Consider the following 25,388-nt stretch of genomic DNA (forward strand, 5'->3'; position numbering starts at 1 on the left):
TCACGTGGTCAAATGTATAATACATGTTTACCTACGATATAGTACAAATGAAACAAATACTTTATTTTCTGGACTATAAATCGCACCGGATTATAAATGACACCAGCCAAAAAAATGCATAGTAGAGAAGAAAAAAACATATATCAGTCGCACTGGAGAATAAGTCGCATTTTTGGGGTAAATGTATTTGATAAAGTCCAAGACCAAGAACAGACATTTCATCTTAAAATGCAGTTTAAAATAATAACAGATTAGAGAACATGGTGAATAGGTGCACGTATGCTAACGCTAACACCTTCAGCTACATGACGTATGCTAACGCTAACACCTTCAGCTACATGAGGCACAGACAGAACTGTGGTAAGTGTCTGGTATGTTAACGTAACATATGAACAGTTATTCAGATAACTATAGCATAAAGAACATGCTAACAAGTTTACCAAAGCATCAGTTTTACCCCAAATCACTAAATCCACTGAATTCTTCTTCCTCTGTGTCACTTCTAAACAACTCCACAAACTCCAGAGGAAGAGGAAGTGCAGATTCTTCTTCTGCGTCGCTTAGAGCCTAGAGCGCCCTCTTGTGGTTGCCAGTGTGAAAATAACAATATCACATATAAGTCGCTCTAAGTCAAAACTATGAAAAAAGGTGCAATTTATAGTTCGGAAAATACGGTAATCTGAGTGAGATAAAAGCTTCAAAAACGGTAAATATGTCTTCGTACCGTTCCCACAACCTGTGCGTTTTCCTTTCAGTTTGTGGACAGCCATGGGAGGCCTTGGGAACGGTCGCCGTGGAGGGCGCTCGCCGCCGTTACTGATCGCCGCCCTCATCGCCTGCATCCTGGTGCTGGGGTTTAACTACTGGGTCTCCAGCTCTCGCAATCTGGAGCTACAGGTCGGCAAATCCATCCGTTAAAGCACCATATGTTTTTTATTCTTCTGTTTTTTTGGTACTTTTATTCATCTAATATATTGCTTTGATTTGGTTGATTTTATTACTTCCTTTTGTTTAAAATGTCGTAAACGTTTAGTTGAGGCCGGGCAGTTGATTGAGTTCAGACTGGAGGAGGAAATCTGACTCGAAATGACCTAAATTTAAACGTGCTTAGACCCATTTTTATTTTGTTTTTTAATTTTAAAAAAAGATAACAAATTTTGAATCATAAACACAAAATTATTGACAATTTTTATGATTTTTTTTCTTTATTCTATTGTGCCCAGTCTTACTTTTATAACTAAATATTTGTTTTGTATCACTATTGTGTGCAGCGCTTTGGAAACTATCCGTGTTAAACAAATAAAGTTGGGTTGAATTTGATAGACATACATTTTTATTACAAAACAATACTATTTCTAAACATTTTCTGTGTATTACTGACACAACTGTTTGGGAAGATGTGGGAAAATTAGTCTTTTTTTGTGTGAAATTGCTTGATAAATCTGTATAAAAGGTCATTACTGGGGAAATATATGATAACAATTTGCTTTGTTTTTTGATAAACCTCCAAAAATCTGGCGAGGAAAATAATAACTACTATTTCTCGTGTAGGTGCTGCTTTAAGTGGTCATCCCTTTGTCTGAGTGAGAGACAAATGCAAATACCAAACAAATACTTTCATTTGAAATCTTAAAGTGACGTATGACGGGTTTTTACGATTTTCTAATATTAACTTTATTTGGTGTATTTATGCCTGTCGTACAAATAAATGATAGTTTTACACAGATCGAGCAGGTATTTGTGGAGAAAACATTGAAAAATCTGTAGAAAATGACAGGAAGTGACATCACACCAGGGACACTCATTCCAGTCAAAGTTTGTGCAGAATTTACACAAAGAAACAACTTTTTTGACTCTCTAAACATTAATTTAACAAAATAAAATCACTCTCATATATTTTTATTTGCCAAATTAAAAAAATTGTGACATTAGATGAGATTTTGCCCAGTGTTTGCTGGGTAATTTCCTAGTGTGATGTCATCGATGACAAACGGGTAGTAAAATTATAAACCTAAAAATATGTGCTATTCTGTGATAACATTTGTATCATTTTTAGCCAAATTCAAATTCTCAACTGCATTTTAGTTCATGGAGTGGTCCGGCCTGTAGGGGGCGCTTTAACCGCTCCTCTTTACTCGACAGACTAAGTTATACGAGCTGGAAGGGCAGGTGCGGCGCGGGGCGGCCGAGCGAGGAGTGGCGGAAATGAAGAAAACTGAATTCCAAGATGAAATCCTGCGACAGAAGGAGCAGATCAGCCGCATCGAAAACCTGTACAAGAAGCAGCTGGAAGCAGTGCAGAGTACCTGCAGCCAAGAGAAGGTACTGTGCACCCCGGGCTCTGGTCTAGACTGGTTTAGCCCGGGCTTTAACCTGGTTTAGTCTTGGTTTAGTCCTGGTTTAGTCCTGGTTTAGTCTTGGTTTAGTCCTGGTTTAGTCCTGGTTTAGTCTTGGTTTAGTCTTGGTTTAGTCCTGGTTTAGTCTTGGTTTAGTCTTGGTTTAGTCTTGGTTTAGTCTTGGTTTAGTCTTGGTTTAGTCCTGGTTTAGTCTTGGTTTAGTCTTGGTTTAGTCCTGGTTTAGTCCTGGTTTAGTCTTGGTTTAGTCTTGGTTTAGTCCTGGTTTAGTCTTGGTTTAGTCTTGGTTTAGTCTTGGTTTAGTCCTGGTTTAGTCCTGGTTTAGTCCTGGTTTAGTCCTGGTTTAGTCTTGGTTTAGTCTTGGTTTAGTCTTGGTTTAGTCCTGGTTTAGTCCTGGTTTAGTCCTGGTTTAGTCTTGGTTTAGTCCTGGTTTAGTCCTGGTTTAGTCCTGGTTTAGTCCTGGTTTAGTCTTGGTTTAGTCTTGGTTTAGTCTTGGTTTAGTCCTGGTTTAGTCTTGGTTTAGTCCTGGTTTAGTCCTGGTTTAGTCTTGGTTTAGTCTTGGTTTAGTCTTGGTTTAGTCTTGGTTTAGTCCTGGTTTAGTCCTGGTTTAGTCCTGGTTTAGTCTTGGTTTAGTCCTGGTTTAGTCCTGGTTTAGTCCTGGTTTAGTCTTGGTTTAGTCTTGGTTTAGTCTTGGTTTAGTCCTGGTTTAGTCCTGGTTTAGTCCTGGTTTAGTCTTGGTTTAGTCTTGGTTTAGTCTTGGTTTAGTCCTGGTTTAGTCCTGGTTTAGTCCTGGTTTAGTCTTGGTTTAGTCCTGGTTTAGTCCTGGTTTAGTCTTGGTTTAGTCTTGGTTTAGTCTTGGTTTAGTCCTGGTTTAGTCCTGGTTTAGTCCTGGTTTAGTCCTGGTTTAGTCTTGGTTTAGTCCTGGTTTAGTCTTGGTTTACTCCTGGTTTAGTCTTGGTTTAGTCTTGGTTTAGTCCTGGTTTAGTCCTGGTTTAGTCTTGGTTTAGTCCTGGTTTAGTCTTGGTTTACTCCTGGTTTAGTCTTGGTTTAGTCTTGGTTTAGTCCTGGTTTAGTCTTGGTTTAGTCCTGGTTTAGTCTTGGTTTAGTCCTGGTTTAGTCCTGGTTTAGTCCTGGTTTAGTCTTGGTTTAGTCCTGGTTTAGTCCTGGTTTAGTCTTGGTTTAGTCATGGTTTAGTCTTGGTTTAGTCTTGGTTTAGTCTTGGTTTAGTCCTGGTTTAGTCTTGGTTTAGTCCTGGTTTAGTCCTGGTTTAGTCCTGGTTTAGTCCTGGTTTAGTCTTGGTTTAGTCCTGGTTTAGTCCTGGTTTAGTCTTGGTTTAGTCTTGGTTTAGTCATGGTTTAGTCTTGGTTTAGTCTTGGTTTAGTCCTGATTTTATATTGATAAAAATGTGCCAAATTTAGAGCCTTAAAAACATTGAATTCCACACAAACAGCATTTCAAGTACAATTGTTGCTTCTTGAAGTTGTTGTATTATTATATGACATTATTGTATATTACAGTACTATTACAGTACTATTACAGTACTATTACAGTACTATTACAGTACTATTATCACATTAAAGTGCACGTGAAATGTCCCATAACTATATTTCGATTACCGTTGATGTCTTTATAAATGTATTTTGTATCCAAGACATCATGAATACTTGAATTTGTGTTTTAAATAACTGCTTTTCTTTCTATAATAGTTACTTTTATTACACGTTCAGAAGGACCGTTATGTAGCATTTTGTACTTTTATATCAAGCTAAGTACAAATATATATATATACTGTATGTATTTTGTAGGTTGTGATGCAGCAGAATATTTCATCTGGCACTAAAATGATACAAGAACTCAAAGGTAAGAATTATTTCTTATTTATATTTCTTCTATTAAAATGTATTGTTGTTATTATATAGCACCAAATGAAACTCTTCTTCTTCTTCTTCTTCTTCTTCTTCTTCTTCTTCTTCTTCTTCTTCTTCTTCTTCTTCTTCTTCTTCTTCTTCTTCTTCTTCTTCTTCTTCTTCTTCTTCTTCTTCTTCTTCTTCTTCTTCTTCTTCTTCTTCTTCTTCTTCTTCTTCTTCTTCTTCTTCTTCTTCTTCTTCTTCTTCTTCTTCTTCTTCTTCTTCTTCTTCTCCTCCTCCTCTTCTGTAGGTTAGACCTCTACACAGTTGTACTAAAATGTATAGGATTCATATTTCTGTCCATTTTAAAATGCTCCTGATTAAAATGTAACATTGTCACGAAATATGGATTTTAAAATGAAATGACAAATCTATTACAATTACATTTTGCTTAATCACTACATGATTATATTCATATTTATATATATTATCACTACACATGGTATTGACATGTTTATATATATATATATATATATATATATATAATCACTACACATGGTATTGACATGTTTATATATATATATATATATATATATATAATCACTACACATGGTATTGACATGTTTATATTCATGTTTATATATATATATTTTAGGTCAGTTAAACCAGCTCAATGACAACGTGGGCCAGCTCCAGAAAGAGATCCAGAGTTGCCACGGCAGCATCAAAACCCTCAACAACAAACTCACGTACGACATGTAAGTCCCCGCCCGGGCGCGGCACATGGAGGCGTGGCTTTTGTGTGTGTTTGACCATGACGGTGTTTGTGTGTCGGGCGCAGGACCCACTGTCACTCACAAGTGCTGTCGCAGAAGGAGCTGTGCGACGAGAGGGTGGCGGCAGCCGAGCGGGCGGCGGCCGAGCGGGCGGCGGCCGAGCGGGTGGCGGCCGAGCGGGCGGCGGCCGAGCGAGAGGCGGCGGCCAAGCTCCAGGCGCAGAAGCAAACGGACAGACTCGCCGCTTCAGCGCAGGTGACGCCCCCAAAGGTCTTGTAACCACGCAACGCACAAACGCCAGCTCTGCAAAGTCACGGGAAAAAATCAAGAAAAAAAAACATGATCATTTATCAGTAAAAGCAATATTTTATTTTAACATTTTTACCGTATTTTCCGCACTATAAGGCGCACTTAAAAGCCTTTAATTTCCTCCAAAAACAACAGTGCGCCTTATAATCCATCCGACACGTTTTGTTTTTGCTTATTGTGCCTTATATATGAAACATTTTGGAAAATAGACCATTCAGTGACTTATAATCCTTATAATGCCTTATAATCCGGAAAATACGGTACTTCATTATTATATTTAAGAAAAATGCTCCAAATTTGTCATAAACTGCAGCACGGTTTATTTGTCATTTCCTGTTGAAAACCACATCGGGAAAAGCGGCAAAAGCTAAAAAAAAAAAAATGCACAAAACGTAACATCTGCAGCATTTTAAAGTTCTATTTTTTTGTCTTTTTCCCGTCAGACTAACACCGCTAACGTCACGATGAAAGCGCTGTCAAATGACTCTGCAAAGGCGGAGCCCGTCGTCGCGAGCCCGGCCCCGCCCAGAGACCGGCCCTCGGAGCTCCTCAGCAACGACATCGTGGACGTTAACGGTAAAACTGCTGATGGCGCTGACCAAACTTTATTAGTCGACTCTGAACATTTATACGGAGAGGGCCGAGTTTTGGGAGTGAATTGCGAGTTCTTTTCCCGCTTTAAAGTCATATTGGGCGCGGTGGCCGAGTGGGTGGGGCACGGTGCAGCCGGCCGCAGTGTCGTGGGTTTGCTGCGTGTCCTCCCTTCTCTCTCATCCCCCACACTGTGCTTTCCTGTCTAATAAAGCCTACAGGCCACAAAATCACACACAATAAAAAAGGTAAAATAATAAGTAAAATAAAAATCACCTCAAAATCACAAATAAAGAAATAATACCGTATTTTCTGGACTATAAGTTGCATCAGAGTATAAGTCGCACCAGCCAAAAAAATGCATAATAGAGAAGAAGAAAACATTAAAAAGTTGCACTGGAGTATGAAATGCAGTTGCAAGTGTGAAAATAACAAATAATATCACATATAAGTCACTCCGGAGTATAAGTATATAAGTATAAGTTGCACCCTGGCCAAAACTATTAAAAAAAGGTGCGATTTATAGTCCGGAAAATACAGTACTAAATAAAATAAAGCCTACGGGCACAAAATCACAAGAAAATATATAGATAAATAAAAATGAACTAAAATTCGGTGTAATCCCTCATTCGTCCAGTAGTGGTGGCGCTTTTTGAGAAAATGAAAGGCTTTTAAGTGCGACGTGTTATGTTTTATCCCAGTTATCACTTTCAAAAGTGAAAAGTCATTGTGTGAACTTGACCATAACTTAAAGGGCACATATGATCCTAAAGCGACCGTTTTGAGCGTTTATAACCAAGTTCTAACATCGTTCTAACATCGTTCTAACGTCGTTCTAACATCATTCTAACATCGTTCTAACATCATTCTAACATCGTTCTAACATCGTTCTAACGTCGTTCTAACATCATTCTAACATTGTTCTAACATCATTCTAACATCGTTCTAACGTCGTTCTAACATCGTGGTAGTTCTAACTTTGTTCTAACGTCGTTCTAACATCGTTCTAACCTCGTTCTAATGTCGTTCTAACATCGTTCTAACCTCGTTCTAACATCGTTCTAACCTCGTTCTAACCTCGTTCTAACATCGTTCTAACCTCGTTCTAACATCGTTCTAACCTCGTTCTAACATCGTTCTAACCTCGTTCTAACCTCGTTCTAACATCGTTCTAACCTCGTTCTAACCTCGTTCTAACCTCGTTCTAACCTCGTTCTAACGTCGTGGTTGTTCTAACGTTCTTACGTCGTTCTAACATCGTTCTAACCTCGTTCTAACCTCGTTCTAACATCGTTCTAACATCGTTCTAATGTCGTTCTAACATCGTTCTAACATCGTTCTAATGTCGTTCTAACATCGTTCTAACCTCGTTCTAACCTCGTTCTAACATCGTTCTAACCTCGTTCTAACCTCGTTCTAACCTCGTTCTAACCTCGTTCTAACCTCGTTCTAACCTCGTTCTAACCTGGTTCTAACCTCGTTCTAACCTCGTTCTAACGTCGTGGTTGTTCTAACGTTCTTACGTCGTTCTAACATCGTTCTAACATCTTTCTAACCTCGTTCTAACCTCGTTCTAACCTCGTTCTAACGTCGTGGTTGTTCTAACGTTCTTACGTCGTTCTAACCTCGTTCTAACCTCGTTCTAACCTCGTTCTAACATCGTTCTAACATCATTCTAACATCGTTCTAACCTCGTTCTAACATCGTTCTAACCTCGTTCTAACATCATTCTAACATCGTTCTAACCTCGTTCTAACATCGTTCTAACCTCGTTCTAACATCATTCTAACATCGTTCTAACCTCGTTCTAACGTCTTGGTTGTTTTAACGTTCTTACGTCGTTCTAACATCGTTCTAACCTCGTTCTAACATCGTTCTAACCTCGTTCTAACCTCGTTCTAACGTCGTGGTTGTTCTAACGTTCTTACGTCGTTCTAACCTCGTTCTAACATCTTTCTAACCTCGTTCTAACCTCGTTCTAACCTCGTTCTAACGTCGTGGTTGTTCTAACGTTCTTACGTCGTTCTAACCTCGTTCTAACCTCGTTCTAACATCGTTCTAACCTCGTTCTAACATCGTTCTAACATCATTCTAACATCGTTCTAACCTCGTTCTAACATCATTCTAACATCGTTCTAACCTCGTTCTAACATCGTTCTAACCTCGTTCTAACATCGTTCTAACCTCGTTCTAACCTCGTTCTAACGTCGTGGTTGTTCTAACGTTCTTACGTCGTTCTAACATCGTTCTAACATCATTCTAACATCGTTCTAACCTCGTTCTAACGTCGTGGTTGTTTTAACGTTCTTACGTCGTTCTAACATCGTTCTAACCTCGTTCTAACCTCGTTCTAACATCGTTCTAACCTCGTTCTAACCTCGTGGTTGTTCTAACGTTCTTACGTCGTTCTAACCTCGTTCTAACCTCGTTCTAACATCGTTCTAACCTCGTTCTAACATCGTTCTAACATCATTCTAACATCGTTCTAACCTCGTTCTAACATCATTCTAACATCGTTCTAACCTCGTTCTAACATCGTTCTAACCTCGTTCTAACATCGTTCTAACCTCGTTCTAACCTCGTTCTAACGTCGTGGTTGTTCTAACGTTCTTACGTCGTTCTAACATCGTTCTAACATCGTTCTAACCTCGTTCTAACGTCGTGGTTGTTTTAACGTTCTTACGTCGTTCTAACATCGTTCTAACCTCGTTCTAACCTCGTTCTAACATCGTTCTAACCTCGTTCTAACCTCGTTCTAACCTCGTTCTAACCTCGTTCTAACCTCGTGGTTGTTCTAACGTTGTTCTAACATCGTTCTAACATCGTTCTAACCTTGTTCTAACCTCGTTCTAACCTCGTTCTAACCTCGTTCTAACATCGTTCTAACCTCGTGGTTGTTCTAACGTTGTTCTAACATCGTTCTAACATCGTTCCCTCATCAAAAACAAGCCTGGAGTTGTGTTCAGCTTCATTGATGCTTGTTCGATGAATCCTTCCTGTTCAGCGAGTCCCTCTGAGCCTCTGGGGAAAATGTTGTCCCAAATTGTCCCAGATTGTGACGTCAAAAGTGAAAATGCGGAGGTCTCGTGGGCTTTTGTCGTCACATCGTGTTCATTACATCAGTGCGTCTTCGGCCACAGCAACAAGACAAATGCCCGACATCGGTCTCGGCTCCACCGTCCCCCCCGATCGCTCAACTTCTCTGACCTGTGTGTGTTCCAGACGTGACCGCGGCTCGCACATCTGACCAGGGCCTCGCCGAACAAGACCCTCTCCAAGTCCCGACGGCTGCAGCGCCCAAGCAGAACCTCCTTCCACCTTTAGAGGGCGCCGATCCGGCCGAGGCCACCAAAGCGGTGCAGAGTAACGCCACCGACGACGGAGAGGACCGCCTGACGGACGCCAAAGAGGAGCCGCACACAGACGGTAAGGAGGCTGTTCAAATGTCAGTTCTCTCTTTGCGAAGCGCCAAAGCTAATCAGGCTAATGAACGTTAGCTCGAAAGATGGCTCCGATTGCGCTTTTCTATCAGGCTTCTCTTTGTTGTGCCGATTTACCTGGATTTAAACTCATTATTCTCAGGCGAGTGTGGCAAATGAACTTCAACTCAATTTAACTTACCGTATTTTCCGGAGTATAAGTCGCACCAGCCAAAAAATGCATAATAGAGAAGAAAAATACACATATAAGTCGCACTGGAATATAAGTCTCATTTTTTGGGGAAATGTATTTGATAAAATCCAAGACCAAGAACAGACATTTTATCTTGAAATGCAGTTTAAAATAATAACAGATGAGAGAACATGGTGAATAGGTGTACGTATGCTAACGCTAACACCTTCAGCTACATGACGTATGCTAACGCTAACACCTTCAGCTACATGACGTATGCTAACGCTAACACCTTCAGCTACATGACGTATGCTAACGCTAACACCTTCAGCTACATGACGTATGCTAACGCTAACACCTTCAGCTACATGACGTATGCTAACGCTAACACCTTCAGCTACATGACGTATGCTAACGCTAACACCTTCAGCTACATGAGGCACAGACAGAACTGTGGTAAGTGTCTGGTATGTTAACGTAACATATGAACAGTTATTCAGATAACTATAGCATAAAGAACATGCTAACAAGTTTACCAAAGCATCAGTTTCACCCCAAATCACTAAATCCATTGAATTCTTCTTCCTCTGTGTCACTTCTAAACAACTCCACAAACTCCAGAGGAAGAGGAAGTGCAGATTCCTCTTCTGCGTCGCTTAGAGCCTAGAGCGCCCTCTTGTGGTTGTCAGTGTGAAAATAATGAGTTAATAATGTCACATACTATGAAAAAAGTGACTTATAGTTCGGAAAATACGGTAATTCCAATAGTATTTCGCTCATCGTAATATTCATCTGGACTGTACAGACTCAACATAAGAACAGACCTTTTATAACAGACAGTGGCAACATTCAATCAAACTGTCCAAATAGAATCATCAATAATGCTCTGTCTTTGTAAATATTCCCTCTAGAATCCTATTGTCGCCACATTTACACCTTTTAATTGGTTGAAAATGTATTTAAAAATCAAAATAATGGCTTTGCTTCTAAACTACAACAGAAATATTAGTTGCAGCCCTAATAATTTCACAAAAATGACAATGTATTTCATCTTTATTTGAATTGAAAACTGTATTTTTTGTGAAATGGCTGTTTTCAGTGACTCAAACTACTGAAACGTATTGACACCAGAAGTCAGTTCAATTTCGTTTGGTTGTTCACGTGAGACCTGAGATTCTCACACGAGTTTGAGAAACGTTTGTGTTATTCAACGGGCAGATTACGCGCAACGTTTGGTCACTTTTACTCTAAATTCGACTGCAGGAAGTACACTGACCGATGCGCCCAAAGTCTTAAAAATGCATGGGACATAAGCAACAGAAGTGGTGCGGTTTTGCTTTGCGCAGATCCCGGGATGGAGGACCTGCTTCTGTCCGAGGGAAAGGCGGACGACGCGGCGGACAAAGCGGACCTGCGGGACGAGTACGACGGCGAAGACCAGGAGGTGGCGCCGGAGAGGAAGAAGCCCAGCAAACGGGAGAACTTGGGTAGGAGCGCGAGTGTTCGCACGCAAATATCCCGACGTGGCTTGGACCTTTTGTCAGTTTTAAGTGTTTTTAAACGACATTTGGATATTTTATTTTGGCGGGTTGGGCCACCTTTATCTTAAAGGAGAAGGTTTGGTGTGAAAGAGGTGTGAAGGAGGCCACTTTCTGTTCCAAAAGAGAATCAGTCGTTGAGCGGAAATGATGGAGGTCAAATCTACCTCCTGTTTACAACGGTATCCTCAAACCGCGGTCATGTGATATATCAAGCCAATCAAATGAGAGTTGGGTACTGAACATAAAGAGGAGAATGACTTTCAGATGTATAGAGATGTCACGATATCAAATGTTATGATTATTGTGAGGAAAAACATCACGATTTAAGAATTATTCACGATTATTGAGACTGTGACCGAACAACAGTGAAATCTGTCATTTTCCTTCGTTCTCGCGGTCTAACACGTTACTATTCTTCACGTTTATGACCGGCTTTACAAAATCGACCGCTCTGAAAACCAAAACAAAGTTAAATGTGGCAAAAACAGCCGGATGAAAGAAAAAAAAGAAAAATCTTGTATATAAAAAATAATAATTTGGGGTTCTTACGATTATATTGTGACCTAAATAATTGCGATTATCAATTCACTGAATAATCTTGACATCCTTATTACACAATGATAATACAACACTAAAAAAACAAACGTTTTGATTTATGTATTTATTTATTTTTGTATTAATCTAAATCTAAATCTTTTAACATTTATTTTATTTATTTTTTTAACTCATTTAAATCAAGGAATCGTTTTTGAAAAATATAGATTTATTTATTTTTGTACTAATTTAAATCGTCTTAATTTTGTCCCGTACACTGAGGGAACTATATTATGATAGATCCACGCCACGAGGAAATAAGACTCAGATTTGGGCCAAAAGAATCGTCCATTCAACCTTTAAATCAGGAATTGTTATTTTTTTTCACATTTATTTTTGTACTCATTTAAATCAGAGAAAAGTATTTTTTTTTTACATTTATTTAATCATTTTTTGTACTCATTTAAATCAGTTAATAGTTGTTTTTCAATTTATATTCATTTATTTTTGTAAATCTCTGCATGTGTCAAGAGCAGAACTTGATCCTGGTCCTCCATATTTCTTGTGCATTCATGTGTTTTGTGTGCGACAGACCAAGAGGAGGAGGACCTCGCCGACTACAACGGGGACGACGAAAACGAGGGAGAATTTGAGGCCGACAAACAAGCCGCGCTCGCTCAGATTTAAGCGATTCCCAGTGCCGTGCTCGACCTGCTCATTTCACGCCGCGCCCGTGGAAACGCGCCGCGCCCGTGGAAACGCGCCGCGGCTTCTTTGTGCTGACGGTGAACCGCTCGCCCGATCATTCAACGGGAGATTCAACCGCAGCGCGCCAACGATGAAGAATTACGATATAGATTTTCATTTTCACTCCATTTAATGATGTTTACATGTTGAAAGATGTTTTTGTTTTTTTTCTTCCCATCTGATGAAAAATTTGGCAAAGAAAATGATGCTTTTATTTTATTTTTTAGCTTTTATTTAATTTTGTATGTTTTTTTGTTTTTTTAATACTACTTTGCAGGCAATATGAATTTTATTTGTATTATTTTTAAATGATGCCTTATGAATTATGTAGTGGAGGTGGGCAATGTTAAAAATGTGAAAATGTGTTCTAGTTTTTTTTTTTATTATTATTCTTTCTACATCGATAAGAAATATTTAAAACATGTTAAAATAAGAAAAGATAATTAAACATTTTCTGGATTTTTTAAAACATTTTTTCTTTTCAAAAACAACATTTTCCAAAAAGTATTTCTGCATTGATTTCATGATAGATTTTTAAACATTGACAATTGACACAAAAACATCCCATTTTCTTGATTCGAGATGTTCAAATTTGACCCACCTCTCGCATAAAAGAATATGTTGTTTGTGCTTGAAAATGTAATGATGCGTTCTGAAGACAGGGGGCGACGTCTGTCCTGCTGTTATTGCACAGTTTGCGGGGAACACGGAGCGCTCGTTTATGCTGTAAAAGAAAGAAGGAACTTTTCTAACATGTGCAATGTCATTCTGACGTTTGTGAACTGCCGCTTTGGATATATATATTTTTTTGCAGGTAGTTTGTGTACATTAAGAGATCAAATGCTGCGTTTGTTTTCGGTGTAATTTATGTGCTCCATGTTGTTTCTGTACATTTCGATATTTTTAATTTAACTCGATTTTACGTCGCATTTTCACGTCAAAGTCTCGTAACGAAGCGATGTTTGAAATGGCTGCTCGTCTGTGTAAAGATTCTGAAACTCTCATTTTTATCGAAAAATAAACTTTTATCATGACTGAACGTTGTGTTTTTGTACGTGTACTTTGTCACGGGGTTACGAAGGCAATTGAAATGCGTAAATGTGCCTCCCGCGAGACCATGGACCGGGACGAGGGGGCCTTTTCACTATCGCACACCTGGGATACTGTCCTGAAGAAGTGGAACAGCAGATGGCGCCGTCGTCCCGTTTCTACTGGAGAAAACAAGTGTAAATACACTCAGCAGCAGACGTGCGTCCGAGTCGTCCTGCACATGCGCAGTGGAGTCGAGTCGTCCTGCACATGCGCAGTGGAGTCGAGTCGTCCTGCACATGCGCAGTGGAGGAGTTGTGCTGTGTTGCTTTTCTCCTGATGTAAATGGAGTTTAATGTTGGACTATGGCTTTGGTTTATTAACTTTACAAAGCCCAAAAGCGGAGGCGATGGGCCCCGGGGCCCGTCTGGGACCCGCAGATACTTCAGAGCTGAGCAGAGTTTAGTCAATATCATTATTTGCATTATTGGCTGATGCGGCGCATCTGCTGCAGCTGAACAAATCTGAACATGTCGCTCCGGCCGCTTTGGCCGCCTCGGGGCCTCATACGCGCTCAAAGCGTCGAGAAGAAAACGCACCAATCGCGCCGCAAAAACGAAGAAATCGCGCCGCGGGAAACGCACTACGCGCTCGAGGCGCGTTTACTATAGACTTCGAATGTAAACTGGACGCTTCGCCGCGGTGTGAACGAGGCTTTATATTATGCGCGGTGCAGAGCTCTCGTCGCCTCCAGCCTGAGCGAACTAACGTGACAGAATCGTGTTGTTTCAAACAGCAGCATTAACCGTCTCTTTGTCAAAATATAAGTTCAATACCTGGAGAGTGTTGTTGAGTTTGCAGTTTCTTTACATCGTCAAGTTGAGTCTTTCGTTTTTCGGCACACATGCATGCAAAGTGCTTATTTACTAAACTTACATATTGTTATAATCTAATAAATTAAAGGTTATTTTTTAGATCTGGCAGCTAGATAAAATGTCTAAAAAAAAAAACCACAAGTACTACTATTTTACATGTCATTTTTATTTAAAAGCAAATCCAAAGTACATCTTCAGAGTATTAATGAAGTATTCCTTAAAGCAGCTGAAAAAGCATTATAAAAGCCCATCTTTAGAAACAAACTATTTACACAACTGGAAAGTGGGAATGAACAGTGTAAATAAACATTGGTAACATTGGTAAAATATAACTGTCATTCACTATTTAATTTAACACAAAATTATACTGATAAATCTTTCCATCGTTGATTTAATTGATCCAAAAGTGATGAATGACAAATGAGTTTCCAGATAGTAGCAGAGATATGAATATAGCATTAGCCAAACACATGATAAGTTTGTATTCAATTTGTGAATCAATTTGAGGAACAAATTCATTACTAGTCACATTTCATCAAGATTTGTGCTGTTTTTTAAATATTTCTATCGTTTGTTGCTCCTGAAAGATCAATATCCAGTTGTATTTTTTTATTTATGATATATTTAGTAATGATTAATACATGAATATATCGTTTTTGATCTGGTTTAAGTTTTTGTTGAACTGAATGATTTTTTTTTTTTTTTTTTAGATGTTTGTTGTGCTCCAATATAATTAAAGTAATAAATCAGATTAATATCTCACTATAACTTAAAATAATGCACGTTGAGGTGGATTTTTAAACGCGTCACTTTAAAAACAAGAAAAAAACCAAAGACTTCAGTTCAACGAGACAATTTGCTGCAGATTCAATGTTCACGCTGATGTTTCACTCTCGTCAAACAAACTCACGTTCAAAGTGGAAAACGAGCCACAAACTGGACAAAACCCCCAAAACATTGTGAACCTTGAGACAAAACGCTCCTCTTTTCAGATGAAAGCGGCTCACACGTGTCACTCTGGTTGAGGATTCAGTGGTTGTTCCACCTCTGAAAAACAAGAACAACAACACTACTTTAGTCAAATCAGAGTCGTGTTTGTGAATCGTTCTCTGGACTATAGAGACTCTAAAACACAAAGACCTGTTTAGAACGGCATTATTACATCAAAATGTCTAAAACTATTTGATTTTCAACAATAAAACAAACAATATTCTCTTTCTAAAAGTTTCAGTCACAATTCTTCAACCTTTTTTTGATTGATAATGTATTAAAATAGTCTCATTGTACGAATACACTAAAATAATTGTTAGTTACATTACTACCGTATTTTCCGCACTTTAAGGCGCACGTAAAAGTCTTTAACGTCCTCAAAAGCCGTCCGTGCGCTTAATAGTCCGGTGCGCTTAATATATGGTTTATTTCTGGTTGTGTTCACTGACCGAGAAGATATTTTGTGTGGTACACGGTGCATAAAGAAGATTTGGGACACGAGACGCCGATGCACGACTAGAGTTACAGTACTCCGGAACCGGAAGTCCCAACAACATGTGTGCAAAGCATTCTGGGAACAGTAGTCTACCTGCACGCGGCACACGCGACACTTTGTCAAAACGTAAACAACTTTTTCAGTCAGGCACAACGCAGACACCTACCGGTAAATAAAGGACCCCGAGAGACTTGGCCCAAGATGGCTCCTGCCTAGAGACCATTGGAACTCTCATATTATTAGAAATGCGCTTACGAGCTAAATGATCAGTCAACTGTGGGATCAAAAGGCCGGAATCATCACTGAACTGCCGCGTGGATCCGAGATGCGGGATCACATGACCAAAGAGATTTTAGCACGGAGCACTATCGACGCTTTGGCTGCTTTTACCATTATGCGCCCCAGCAGACATTAAACCGGGACACGGGACGTAAACAATCGGGGCTGTCCCAGGTAAATCAGGACGTCTGGTCATAGCTGTGCGGGATGTACTTCAGCTGCATTTGAAGGATTTGATGACGAGGAATGGACTGAAAAAGTGAGTGTATTGTGTACGCTTTCCCTCAAACCCTCTGCAGCCGGTCAGCACGGAGAGGCGCGCTGACCCCGCGCAGAGGTGCGCTGCACAGAGCGACGCGCGCGGGGTCAGCGCGCCTCTGCGCGGGGTCAGCACAGAGCGACGCGCTTTTTTTTTTTTAACACAATGTGAGAGTTTCAATATAAATACCTCAAGTGCTGATAACTATAGATCTTTGGAAGCTGCGCGCGCGACGCTCTGTGCTGACCCCGCGCAGAGGCGCGCTGCACAGAGCTACGCGCGTGGGGTCAGCGCGCCTCTGCGCTCCGGGTCAGCGCGCCTCTGCGCTCCGGGTCAGCGCGCCTCTGCGCGCGGGGTCAGCACAGAGCGGCGCGCGCGCAGCTTCCAAAGATCTATAGTTATCAGCACTTCAGGTATTTATATTAAAACTCTCACATTGTGTTAAAAAAAAATACTTAATGAGTGTTTTATCTGAAATAGTTTGACATTTCTTAAATGTCCTGTTATTTGTTTACAGCTTTGATGGCAAGAGATGGTGCTTGTGGTGCTTGCAAAAAGTCACTGTGAAGCAGAACCTGTGGAATTTCAGCTACTACGCAATTCAGCTGTTCTGCCTCCGGTTGACAATCTCCATGTCCTGGTCCCTCCTGGACTGAACATTGACAGGCAGACCTATCTGCATCAAAAAATCAGGCCTTTCTGTGCTGACGAGGCAAAAGACATCACATGCCGAGAGTCACAGCACAGAAGAGGATGTGGATGTGATCTCTGATGTAATTGGACTCTGATGGTGTACATATCATATCTATTATCTGATTAATTAATACATTTTTATGATGTACATATCACCACTTCCTATTGCAGTACATAACTTTATACCTTTTATATTTCATTATGTACATATCATGCCGTTTAGTGCTCAGTGGTTCAATGTTTTGCTGTTTGTGTTGCACTGAATCACCTGTGAATTCTGTTTATCGACAAATGACAATAAACCCGATTCCGATTCTGATTCTGATTCTTGGATTATAAAAGGCCCTGAATAGCATCAAAGTATTTCCATTTCAATATAGTAACTTCTAATTCTGATTCAAGTCCAGTTCACATCAACAACAACAACACTCCTCTTGAGTCTTCAGTGACAGCTGTAGGGGGAGGTGCTGTCAGTGTGACAGGGGGGAGGGCTTATCTCAATGAGATGCAAATGAGCCCCTGTGACTCTGGGCTCACTCCGGTGAGAATCTTTAGAGGCCGTTTTCTCAGTGAAAGGTTTTGAGAGATGTTTACATTCAAATGACCACAACTTACTCAAATATGATCAGATGTGCATGAGTGAGACATCATTGGAAAGCTTTGAATTCACACTTTCAAAATGTCTCTGGGTAGACTTGTAACTGGTTTAGCCACGGTCAGACACATATGCTCACTGTCTTTTAGCGATATCAGACTGTGTTGTATTTTACGTGTTGCAACTGAACGAGGCTGGTAGTTGTTGTGAATACGCTAACGTGTCTGTTAGCGGTAGCAGAGTGTGTTCTGTGTTTGTATTTTACGTGTTTACAAGTGATCTTGACTGAGATTTGATTTGGATATGCTAACATGTCTGTTAGCGATAGCAGAGTGTGTTTTGATGTTGAACAATGTTGATCTGAATGAGTTGAATGCGTTTCATAAAGCTCAACTGACTGTTTTGTTTATCTTATGCGCTTTATGTATGGATGTGATAAAATGTGAATATATGATTATATTTCTGTGATGTATTTTATCTGCATAATAGTGATATTTTATCTGCATCATTAGTCTAAGAGAAAAACGGCATGTGTGACAAACTGTATTTGTGAAGGTGTCGTAAAGATGGAGCAAGGAATGTTTATCCTAGGGAGGGGGGGTAACACCCCAGGGGAGAATGGGTAAAACATTCACCAAGGCTTATCTCTAACGGAACATACCAACTGTTGTAAAAGACAAGTGCCTTGATGTGAAGCTGACCAATGAGAAATGTGACCCGTATTCCAGAATATCTAATAAAACCAACCTGCATGAGAAAAAACGTTGTGAGACTAAGGAGGGTCGCCAGGCTGCTTACAACAGCCGGGTGACCCAGCCCGGCGGTTTCTCCCATGCATGCCACACAAAAGTCTTGATGTTTCTGTGTCGTTTCCTATTCTAAGTTGAATTGTGTTCTCTGTGTGTTAAGGAATAGCATTGGTGTATGTCTAATTCATGACAATGGACCAGTACACATGGTACACAAATGGCTGATGGTGCGCTTAATAATCCGGTGCGCCTTTTCGTGCGCAAAATACGGTACTTTACTACAATAATGATCCTATGCAAAGTAAATATGTGTTTCCCACGTCAATGTCGGGAGTAAAACACACAAACCCATGAACATGCTCACATGAAGCACCTGTTTTGTCACCTTCATGTTTTAAAGGCTCGATTTGGGTTCAGTAAAAAAGTGTAACATCAAATCATCTTGTGTTTGTCTCTAAAGTTCATGTTGAGTTCATTCTGAGTGCGATGCCCTCTGTGTGTACATTTATAGAGGTTTCTCCTTTGCATTTCCCTTTGTCACGTTGGATTTCAAAGGTTTGGATTAAAGTCCAAAAGCCTGATCTAACACAGCATCAGCTCCTCTGTCACTCAAAGCAGAGAAACCTCATCTTATATTTTCTCACCTTGAACCGTTTGTCGTTCAGCCCCTGCTTCACTGGGAGCTGAAATGAAGATGGACATTTCACAGCGTTACATTGACCCTAGCAACATTTCTGTGTCACTAATAAATACAGATGAGGCGTGTTAATATAACCACTGTTGTGAAGTACAAACGAGCTCGTCACCGAAGCCTCTGTTATTGTCATGAAGTGAACATTTTGTCCTGAACTTGATATTGACTGATATTGAGTATTTGAAGAGTTTGGACTCGTGAGAGCTTCTGGTCCAGAGCGTCTCCAACACTGCAAAAAGTGCTCCAAAGACGACGCAGATGAACAGAGCGAGGGAATTCAAAAGAGTTGTGATGGTCGGCTCCTGTCGCCTGGTTTTAAAGCTAAATGTGTCGTGTGTGGGACTTTGTGTACCATAAAACAGGCAGTGGAAATATTACGCCGCATCCATGTAAAAGACGTTAGAATGTGTTACTTACGAGGCGTGACGGTCTTGGCTGGAAAAGAAGACAGTGAAATGTTAGTTCTTTTCAATTGGGGCCTAATTTAAACTATTTTCATATAAATAATGACATTTCATCTTACCTTTGCGCCATTTGTACACGGCAAATGCCACAGCGATCAAAAGAGCGACACCAAGAAGTGTGGCTGCACCTGCGATGAGGCCCGTGTGCTTCTTAGCTGTTCAAATAAAGAACACAAACTATCAAACTAAACTGTCATTCAGACTTAAATATCTAGTCACAACACATTTATTTGTTCATGATTTAATGGGAAAAGATTTGTCACTGTGTTAAAGTTGTCAAAAGTATCAAAAATTACAGCTCGAAACTAGATACTCACTCGAGCGAGACTCGATACTGATAAAAAAGATACAATAAGAATAAAACACATAATAGACCTTTCCTGAATAGTTTTAGAATGTTCTTGAGCTTTATCACAACTAGAATAAGACCACAAAGTAACATTCATGAAACTACTATTATTCTGTGTCAAAAAGTACCTTCTATTTAGAGATGGACCAATTGTTTTTGTTTTTCATTGTCGATTGTTAAAAAAATCTGATCATTTTGGACTGATATTTGGGGCCAAATCGGATAATTTCCCAGAAAATATGTAATTTAAATTCACTACAAAGTCACCCACAGATTTGTTTTACCACAAACCTTTAAGAGAGCAGTGGAGTCACATTTACTGCTGTTTCCTCTTCTTAACCTCAAGTGTTTAAATAAAGCTTTATGTGTTTTCTTTAGGCAAAAGGTCCAAACATAATATCATCGTGGGCTGGAGAATTAAGGCTGAAAAGTGTCAATCTCTAATTCTTTTGCCTAAAAAAGGAGTGATTTTATTATAATTTGTGATTGTGACTTTGAAATGTTTGTGCCGTGACTGCAGTGTGAATATTGCGTTAAGCTTCTGTTGTGACTGCATGATTGGAGCCTGTGTGTGACCTTAAAGTGCTCACCGTTGGTCCTGATCTTGTCCGGGTGCAGCGTGTTGGGGATGTCTGGCACTCCGGACAGCTGAAACATGCACTCGTAGCGGCCCCAGTCCTCAGGTGGGACAGAGGACACGTCCAGGTCCACACTCATCTGGAAAGTCCCGTCGTGGTTGGGCAGCATCTCCCCGGGGTCCACGCCCTCGTGCAGCTCGTCTCCGTCTTTGGTCCAGAACAGCATGGCTCTGTCGGGGTAGAAGCCTGTGGCGTGGCAGGTGACGGGGGCCGAGGGAGACTTCTGCAGGAAGGACACCAGGGGGCGCTCTGGAGGAGGCACGAGACACAGGCTCAATCACAGAGTTCACCTGGATTTTAATGTTTAAAACACTGTCATCAGAGTCTTCAGAGGAAGTCCACCAAAACACATCAACTGACATCACATCCAAACACTCATTCATTCTTTATGCTTTATTTTTATTTTCAGGATAACATTTTTAGCCTCAAACCTTTATTTAAGATGCTGAAAAAATATAATCTGTGGTAAACTGAGTAATATATATGAGGATGAAATAAAAAAACTATTGTGGGTCAAGATTCAAACCTTATCGTACTTTATCCATGAAAGAGTCTCATTCTCACAATTTAAAGTAACAAATCATGTAAAATACACTTGTAAATCTGAGTTGTTTTCATTTGCCAAAACCACTTCTATTTTTCATATTCTGTGATATTCTGAGGTTAATCCCAGTTTCTCCATTAAAATCACATTATGTTCCACTTCACTTTAGCCTCAAATCCTGAATTTAGTCTGTTTTTGTTCACAAACTTTTAAAGGGTTTATATTGCTCTTTTCCATATTTCTATTTCTATTTTAATCAGGTAAATTTATTTCAGAGTTTATTTTGACATCAATAATAAACTGATAACATCCTTTTTTTTAAAGTCAGTTTTTTACAATAAAAGGAAGTGTTCAAATGTTTGTTTGTTTTTTAAGTTTTGCACAAAAAATAAATGATAAACTGTAAAAGTATAAAGTATATTTAAAATTAACTACAAAAGTTCAGAGATGAGATTAGCAACATTTAAAAAAAATATGATTAGATCTAGTTTCAGTTTTATTCTTATTACATGAAACACACTTAATTTTGCAAAACTCCAAAACGATTTCAACATTTCATTTTTATTTCAGCCACTTCTAAACTGCAGCTCAATCATGAAACGATCAAATCTAGAGTTTAGAAAACATTGGTGTTGAATGTCACATTTTATAAATCAGAATGAACTGTATATTTGTGATTATTGTAAATTATAGTTTTAATCGTGAATAAAACAGATTCTTCTCTTGAACAGATTCCTGCTCCACAGTTGTTTTAGTCTGAAGTTGATATTTAAACATGTCACCTTTCCTCTGGAGGACGCTCTGTCCATTTCGCACGTGTTTCTTCAGATACTCAACACACTCGTGGATGATGTAGTTTTTCACTCGATCAGTCTCTCCAATCCTCTCCCACTTGTGTTTGGTCATGACGGCTTCTGGTCTCGGAGCCACAAAAGTCTCAGTCTTCAGGTCAAAGGCGATAAAATCTTCTCCATCAAAACCGTACTGATCATATCCATTTATTTCATTTGTCTCATCGTTCCATTCACAGCCGGACATCCTCTGCCACATGTGAGAGCCTGAAACAGAAACATGAGGTTTATATTCACATCTTATTTTTAACATGTTCTGTTGTTGGACATAAAACTATAATAAAGTCTTGTTTAATAATGTCTTCAGAGTTATTTTAAAATGATGAATATTTAGTCAAAGAGCACAAGCTGAACAAATGTGTTTCTCATGCACAAAATGTAGATGAAAGATGAATAAAACTGAGACAAGACGAGGAGTAAAAAGTGAGACAAACCTTCAGTCTGGTTGAGGCGTCGTCTCATTATGTCAGTGTTGACTTTGTCCACCTGCTCAGCATTCAAACTGATCTGAGTCTGTGTGTCCCAGTACTGAGGGTCGTCCTCTGTGATCTTCTCCATCCACTTCTGTTTGGGCTCTTCTCTCTTTGTGTCACTGTCATAATGAGTGATCTCAAGCCCGTTCACGTAACCAACAGAAATGAACTCTGGGAAGTTTTTCACATCAGTCGAAGAAGTGTCAAAATACATCAGAGAGTGAGTCACTGTGGAAGAGAAACATTGTCATTTTAGCTGAAAATATTGAATAAAACTAATTTTACACATCACAAATGAACACAATAGATTTTTCAACATTGAATAATAATAAATCAAGTTTTTATAATTTTCTGCTTTAAATTAATCGAATGCTGCTTTTGATCCTAAATTTCCATGTTTAAATCAATTAGATTTATAAAAATAATCAACCAAACAGTTTAAATAATTTCAAAACAACTTTAAAACATTGAAATAAATACTTCATGTTTATTTCGCTCTGTAGTTTTTCCGTTTTGAATTCAAATCATAAAAATCTCTTTGATGGATTTGAGTGAATCACACACAGATTTGTTTTAATGTTTTTAAAATTGTCATTGAAATAAAACAAACTAAACCAGGCTAAACATTAAGAGCGTTAAGTCCCATGTTTTATTTCAAATGTGGATCTGAAATGATAGTTTTGTTCTCTTTAAATATTTGATTCATGTTCATAAAATGACATTTAAACCAGTCAGAATCAGACTGAGCCTCTGCGTCAGGAGTCGTCAGGTAAAGACACAAATACAACCCAGAAAATAACAGTTAAACAGATCATTTTCCTGGAGGATATGTTCATTATAGAATCTGATTGACAAACATGTTATTATTTGATTTCATTTGACCCAAAATTAAATGTGATCAGCCTCAAATCCTCTACAACGGCTTCAAATGCAACACTGAGCGATTACAGTGGATTTGAGCTTAATTTGTGTCAAACTAAAACATTGTCGAGCAAATGGATTTAGCCTTAAAATAAAGATATAAGTGAATTGTGATCAAAGTGAATGTTCAAGTCCAGGTCACGTGAGTCTAGTCCGAGTTGTGTCCTCAGCACTGCAAGTCTGAGTTCAAATAAAGTCTGAGTCAAATCCACCTCAAAAGTCCATTTAGTTGAATTCAAATCTTTTCTAACTGAGTCTGGTCCTGCTCTGGAGTCGGCCGAGGTCACAGTGACACTGGAGAGGGAAAGTGACTCAGACTTTAGTGTGAAAAACAAAGAATGACTGAAGACATCTGAGAGAGGTTATTACATTTGTTTGTCCCAATTAGAAAGAAAGAAACGAAGAACACGAGAAGGAACAGCAACAGTCCCTAAACTTACTTCAAACGTGGATCTCAAAGTAAATACTGGTTCTTCTTAGTCATTTTAATATAGTTAAGCTTTTTCTACTCAAAGTTGTCTGGAGTCGGCCGAGGTCACAGTGACAAAAACTGTTTGTACTGAACACTCGCAATACTGACCTAACCTAATACTGATGTGCAATTCTGTCGTATGTGCAATTGCTGTTGGAATTCATGTGCAATTACTGTGAAATTCATGTGCAATCTATGTGCTGTCGTGACACATATTCATGTGCAATTACTGTCGGGATCACATGCAATGGTATTTATTTATGTATTTATTTGTCTATGGGAGTTTTTATTTATTTATAGGAGATCTTCTACTGAAAGTGTTTTTCAGACTTCCTATAAGTGTTCTGTTCTTCTGTATCTACCTCTGTATCTACCTGCGTTACACCAATGAAATTTCCCCATGTGGGACAATAAAGGAATATCTTATCTTATATAATCCTTAAACCAATCAGACACCGTGACGTCATCTGTCGCTAGGTAAAAACAAACTAAAAAAAAGTGCGAAAACGAAAGTCACAAAACGATGTGCGTGTTTGTTTCTCCACAAACCTTTACTTTAAATATATTATTATTATTATTATTATTATTATTATTATTATTATATAAATATGTGTAATTATCTTGTTTCAGTTTTCGACCATAAGAAAAAGAACCAGGAGCAAAATAAACAATTAAACCGAACATCGAAATAAGTTTGAACATGTTGAGCAGTGAATAAGAATAAATAAAAATGAATAAATAAACAAATATATGTCAAATTAAGATAGCATTTATTATAGAAGGATAAACGTGTCCAGAATGATTTAACTCGGCCTGTGTAGGATCTGTCACATTCTAAACACAAACACAAGAGAAATGAGTTTACTCACTTGATTCTGCCTCGTTTATGATCAAAACTGCTCCAAGAAGAGAGACCAAAACTACAATATTCATGACGAACATTGTAGAAGAAGTTTTCAGACGTGTTTATCTCCTGAAAGGCGGAAGAGTCATGTCGAGGGACGTGACAGACGCGCGTGTTTAAATACAGTGGGCTGGACCTTTAGATGGGACGGTCACGTGATGATCATTGAACCAATGAGAATTCAGCCTGAGCTTGAGCGTCACGTGTCACTAGGTGAACGTAATTGACGCAGGTTGTGAAGCGAACACGGCGAAAACGAAAGTAAAAGAAATCGACTCAAAACAAGAATAATATATATATTTTTAACAATAAAGTGATTAGATACCAGAGATATAACATAACTCTACAGGAAACACGACAGAAAACACACAAAATTCACATTAACCAGTGTTTTTCTTGCGTTTTAGTTCCTTCTTTCGACTTCACTTCCTTATTGACTAAAATTAACCGAGGTCTGCTTCAAGGTAGTGGGACTATTTACACTATATTTAGCCTTAAAATGGACCAAAATAGGTTTAAAATGTAAATAAAACAGGGCTAAACCTGACTCCATGAATACAAACAAGGTTAAATACAAGTAAAAACCTAACTTCAATGAGCAAAGCGATAAATTAAATTGTAATTTATTTGTCAGATTAATAAACAGCAGAAACTCCCCTCTCACACCACAGTAATGTATAGTAATAGCAACTTAATATAGACGTAACAGCTGATTAAAAGATGATAAGAGTAGTAGTTTTTGCAGTTTAAAAAGGCTCTGGTGTTTCATACATACTCAGAATAAGGACTTATTTGTAAAACT

General features: G+C 39.0%; 2 protein-coding genes across 2 annotated transcripts; one reads left to right on the forward strand and one right to left on the reverse strand.

Annotated features, from left to right (window-relative positions):
• The first annotated feature begins 737 nt into the window (after positions 1–737).
• golm1 (golgi membrane protein 1) lies at positions 738–12,265 on the forward strand. The gene is made up of 9 exons (XM_072433696.1): positions 738–897; positions 2,143–2,322; positions 4,160–4,214; positions 4,857–4,959; positions 5,043–5,232; positions 5,730–5,862; positions 9,100–9,303; positions 10,836–10,976; positions 12,157–12,265. Exons 1-9 carry the CDS (start codon positions 769–771, stop codon positions 12,249–12,251), a joined length of 1,230 nt encoding a protein of 409 aa, XP_072289797.1. The 5' UTR covers positions 738–768; the 3' UTR covers positions 12,252–12,265.
• Positions 12,266–14,365: 2,100 nt separating this feature from the next.
• Positions 14,366–24,661, reverse strand: LOC140347302 (class I histocompatibility antigen, F10 alpha chain-like). Its single transcript, XM_072433697.1, has 8 exons — positions 24,552–24,661; positions 22,251–22,517; positions 21,748–22,023; positions 20,374–20,670; positions 19,494–19,589; positions 19,388–19,405; positions 18,921–18,959; positions 14,366–15,262 (listed from the first exon to the last, which is right to left on the reverse strand). Exons 1-8 carry the CDS (start codon positions 24,622–24,624, stop codon positions 15,228–15,230), a joined length of 1,101 nt encoding a protein of 366 aa, XP_072289798.1. The 5' UTR covers positions 24,625–24,661; the 3' UTR covers positions 14,366–15,227.
• Between the last annotated feature and the right edge of the window lie 727 nt (positions 24,662–25,388).

The sequence above is a fragment of the Eucyclogobius newberryi genome, unplaced genomic scaffold (genome assembly GCF_026437365.1).
Source record: "Eucyclogobius newberryi isolate DKJ021-1_F unplaced genomic scaffold, fEucNew1.0.hap1 SCAF_6, whole genome shotgun sequence".
Taxonomy (NCBI): Eukaryota; Metazoa; Chordata; class Actinopteri; order Gobiiformes; family Gobiidae; genus Eucyclogobius; species Eucyclogobius newberryi.

Excerpts from the sequence above, each read along its gene's own strand:
- LOC140347302 (XM_072433697.1), bottom strand. The coding sequence starts at position 24,624 with ATGTTCGTCATGAATATTGTAGTTTTGGTCTCTCTTCTTGGAGCAGTT. Across the intron at positions 22,518-24,551 it reads CATAAACGAGGCAGAATCAA|TGACTCACTCTCTGATGTAT; the intron begins GTGAGTAAACTC and ends TCTCTTCCACAG. Across the intron at positions 22,024-22,250 it reads ACGCCTCAACCAGACTGAAG|GCTCTCACATGTGGCAGAGG; the intron begins GTTTGTCTCACT and ends TTTCTGTTTCAG.
- golm1 (XM_072433696.1), top strand. The coding sequence starts at position 769 with ATGGGAGGCCTTGGGAACGGTCGCCGTGGAGGGCGCTCGCCGCCGTTA. Across the intron at positions 4,215-4,856 it reads AATGATACAAGAACTCAAAG|GTCAGTTAAACCAGCTCAAT; the intron begins GTAAGAATTATT and ends TATATATTTTAG. Across the intron at positions 4,960-5,042 it reads AACAAACTCACGTACGACAT|GACCCACTGTCACTCACAAG; the intron begins GTAAGTCCCCGC and ends TGTCGGGCGCAG.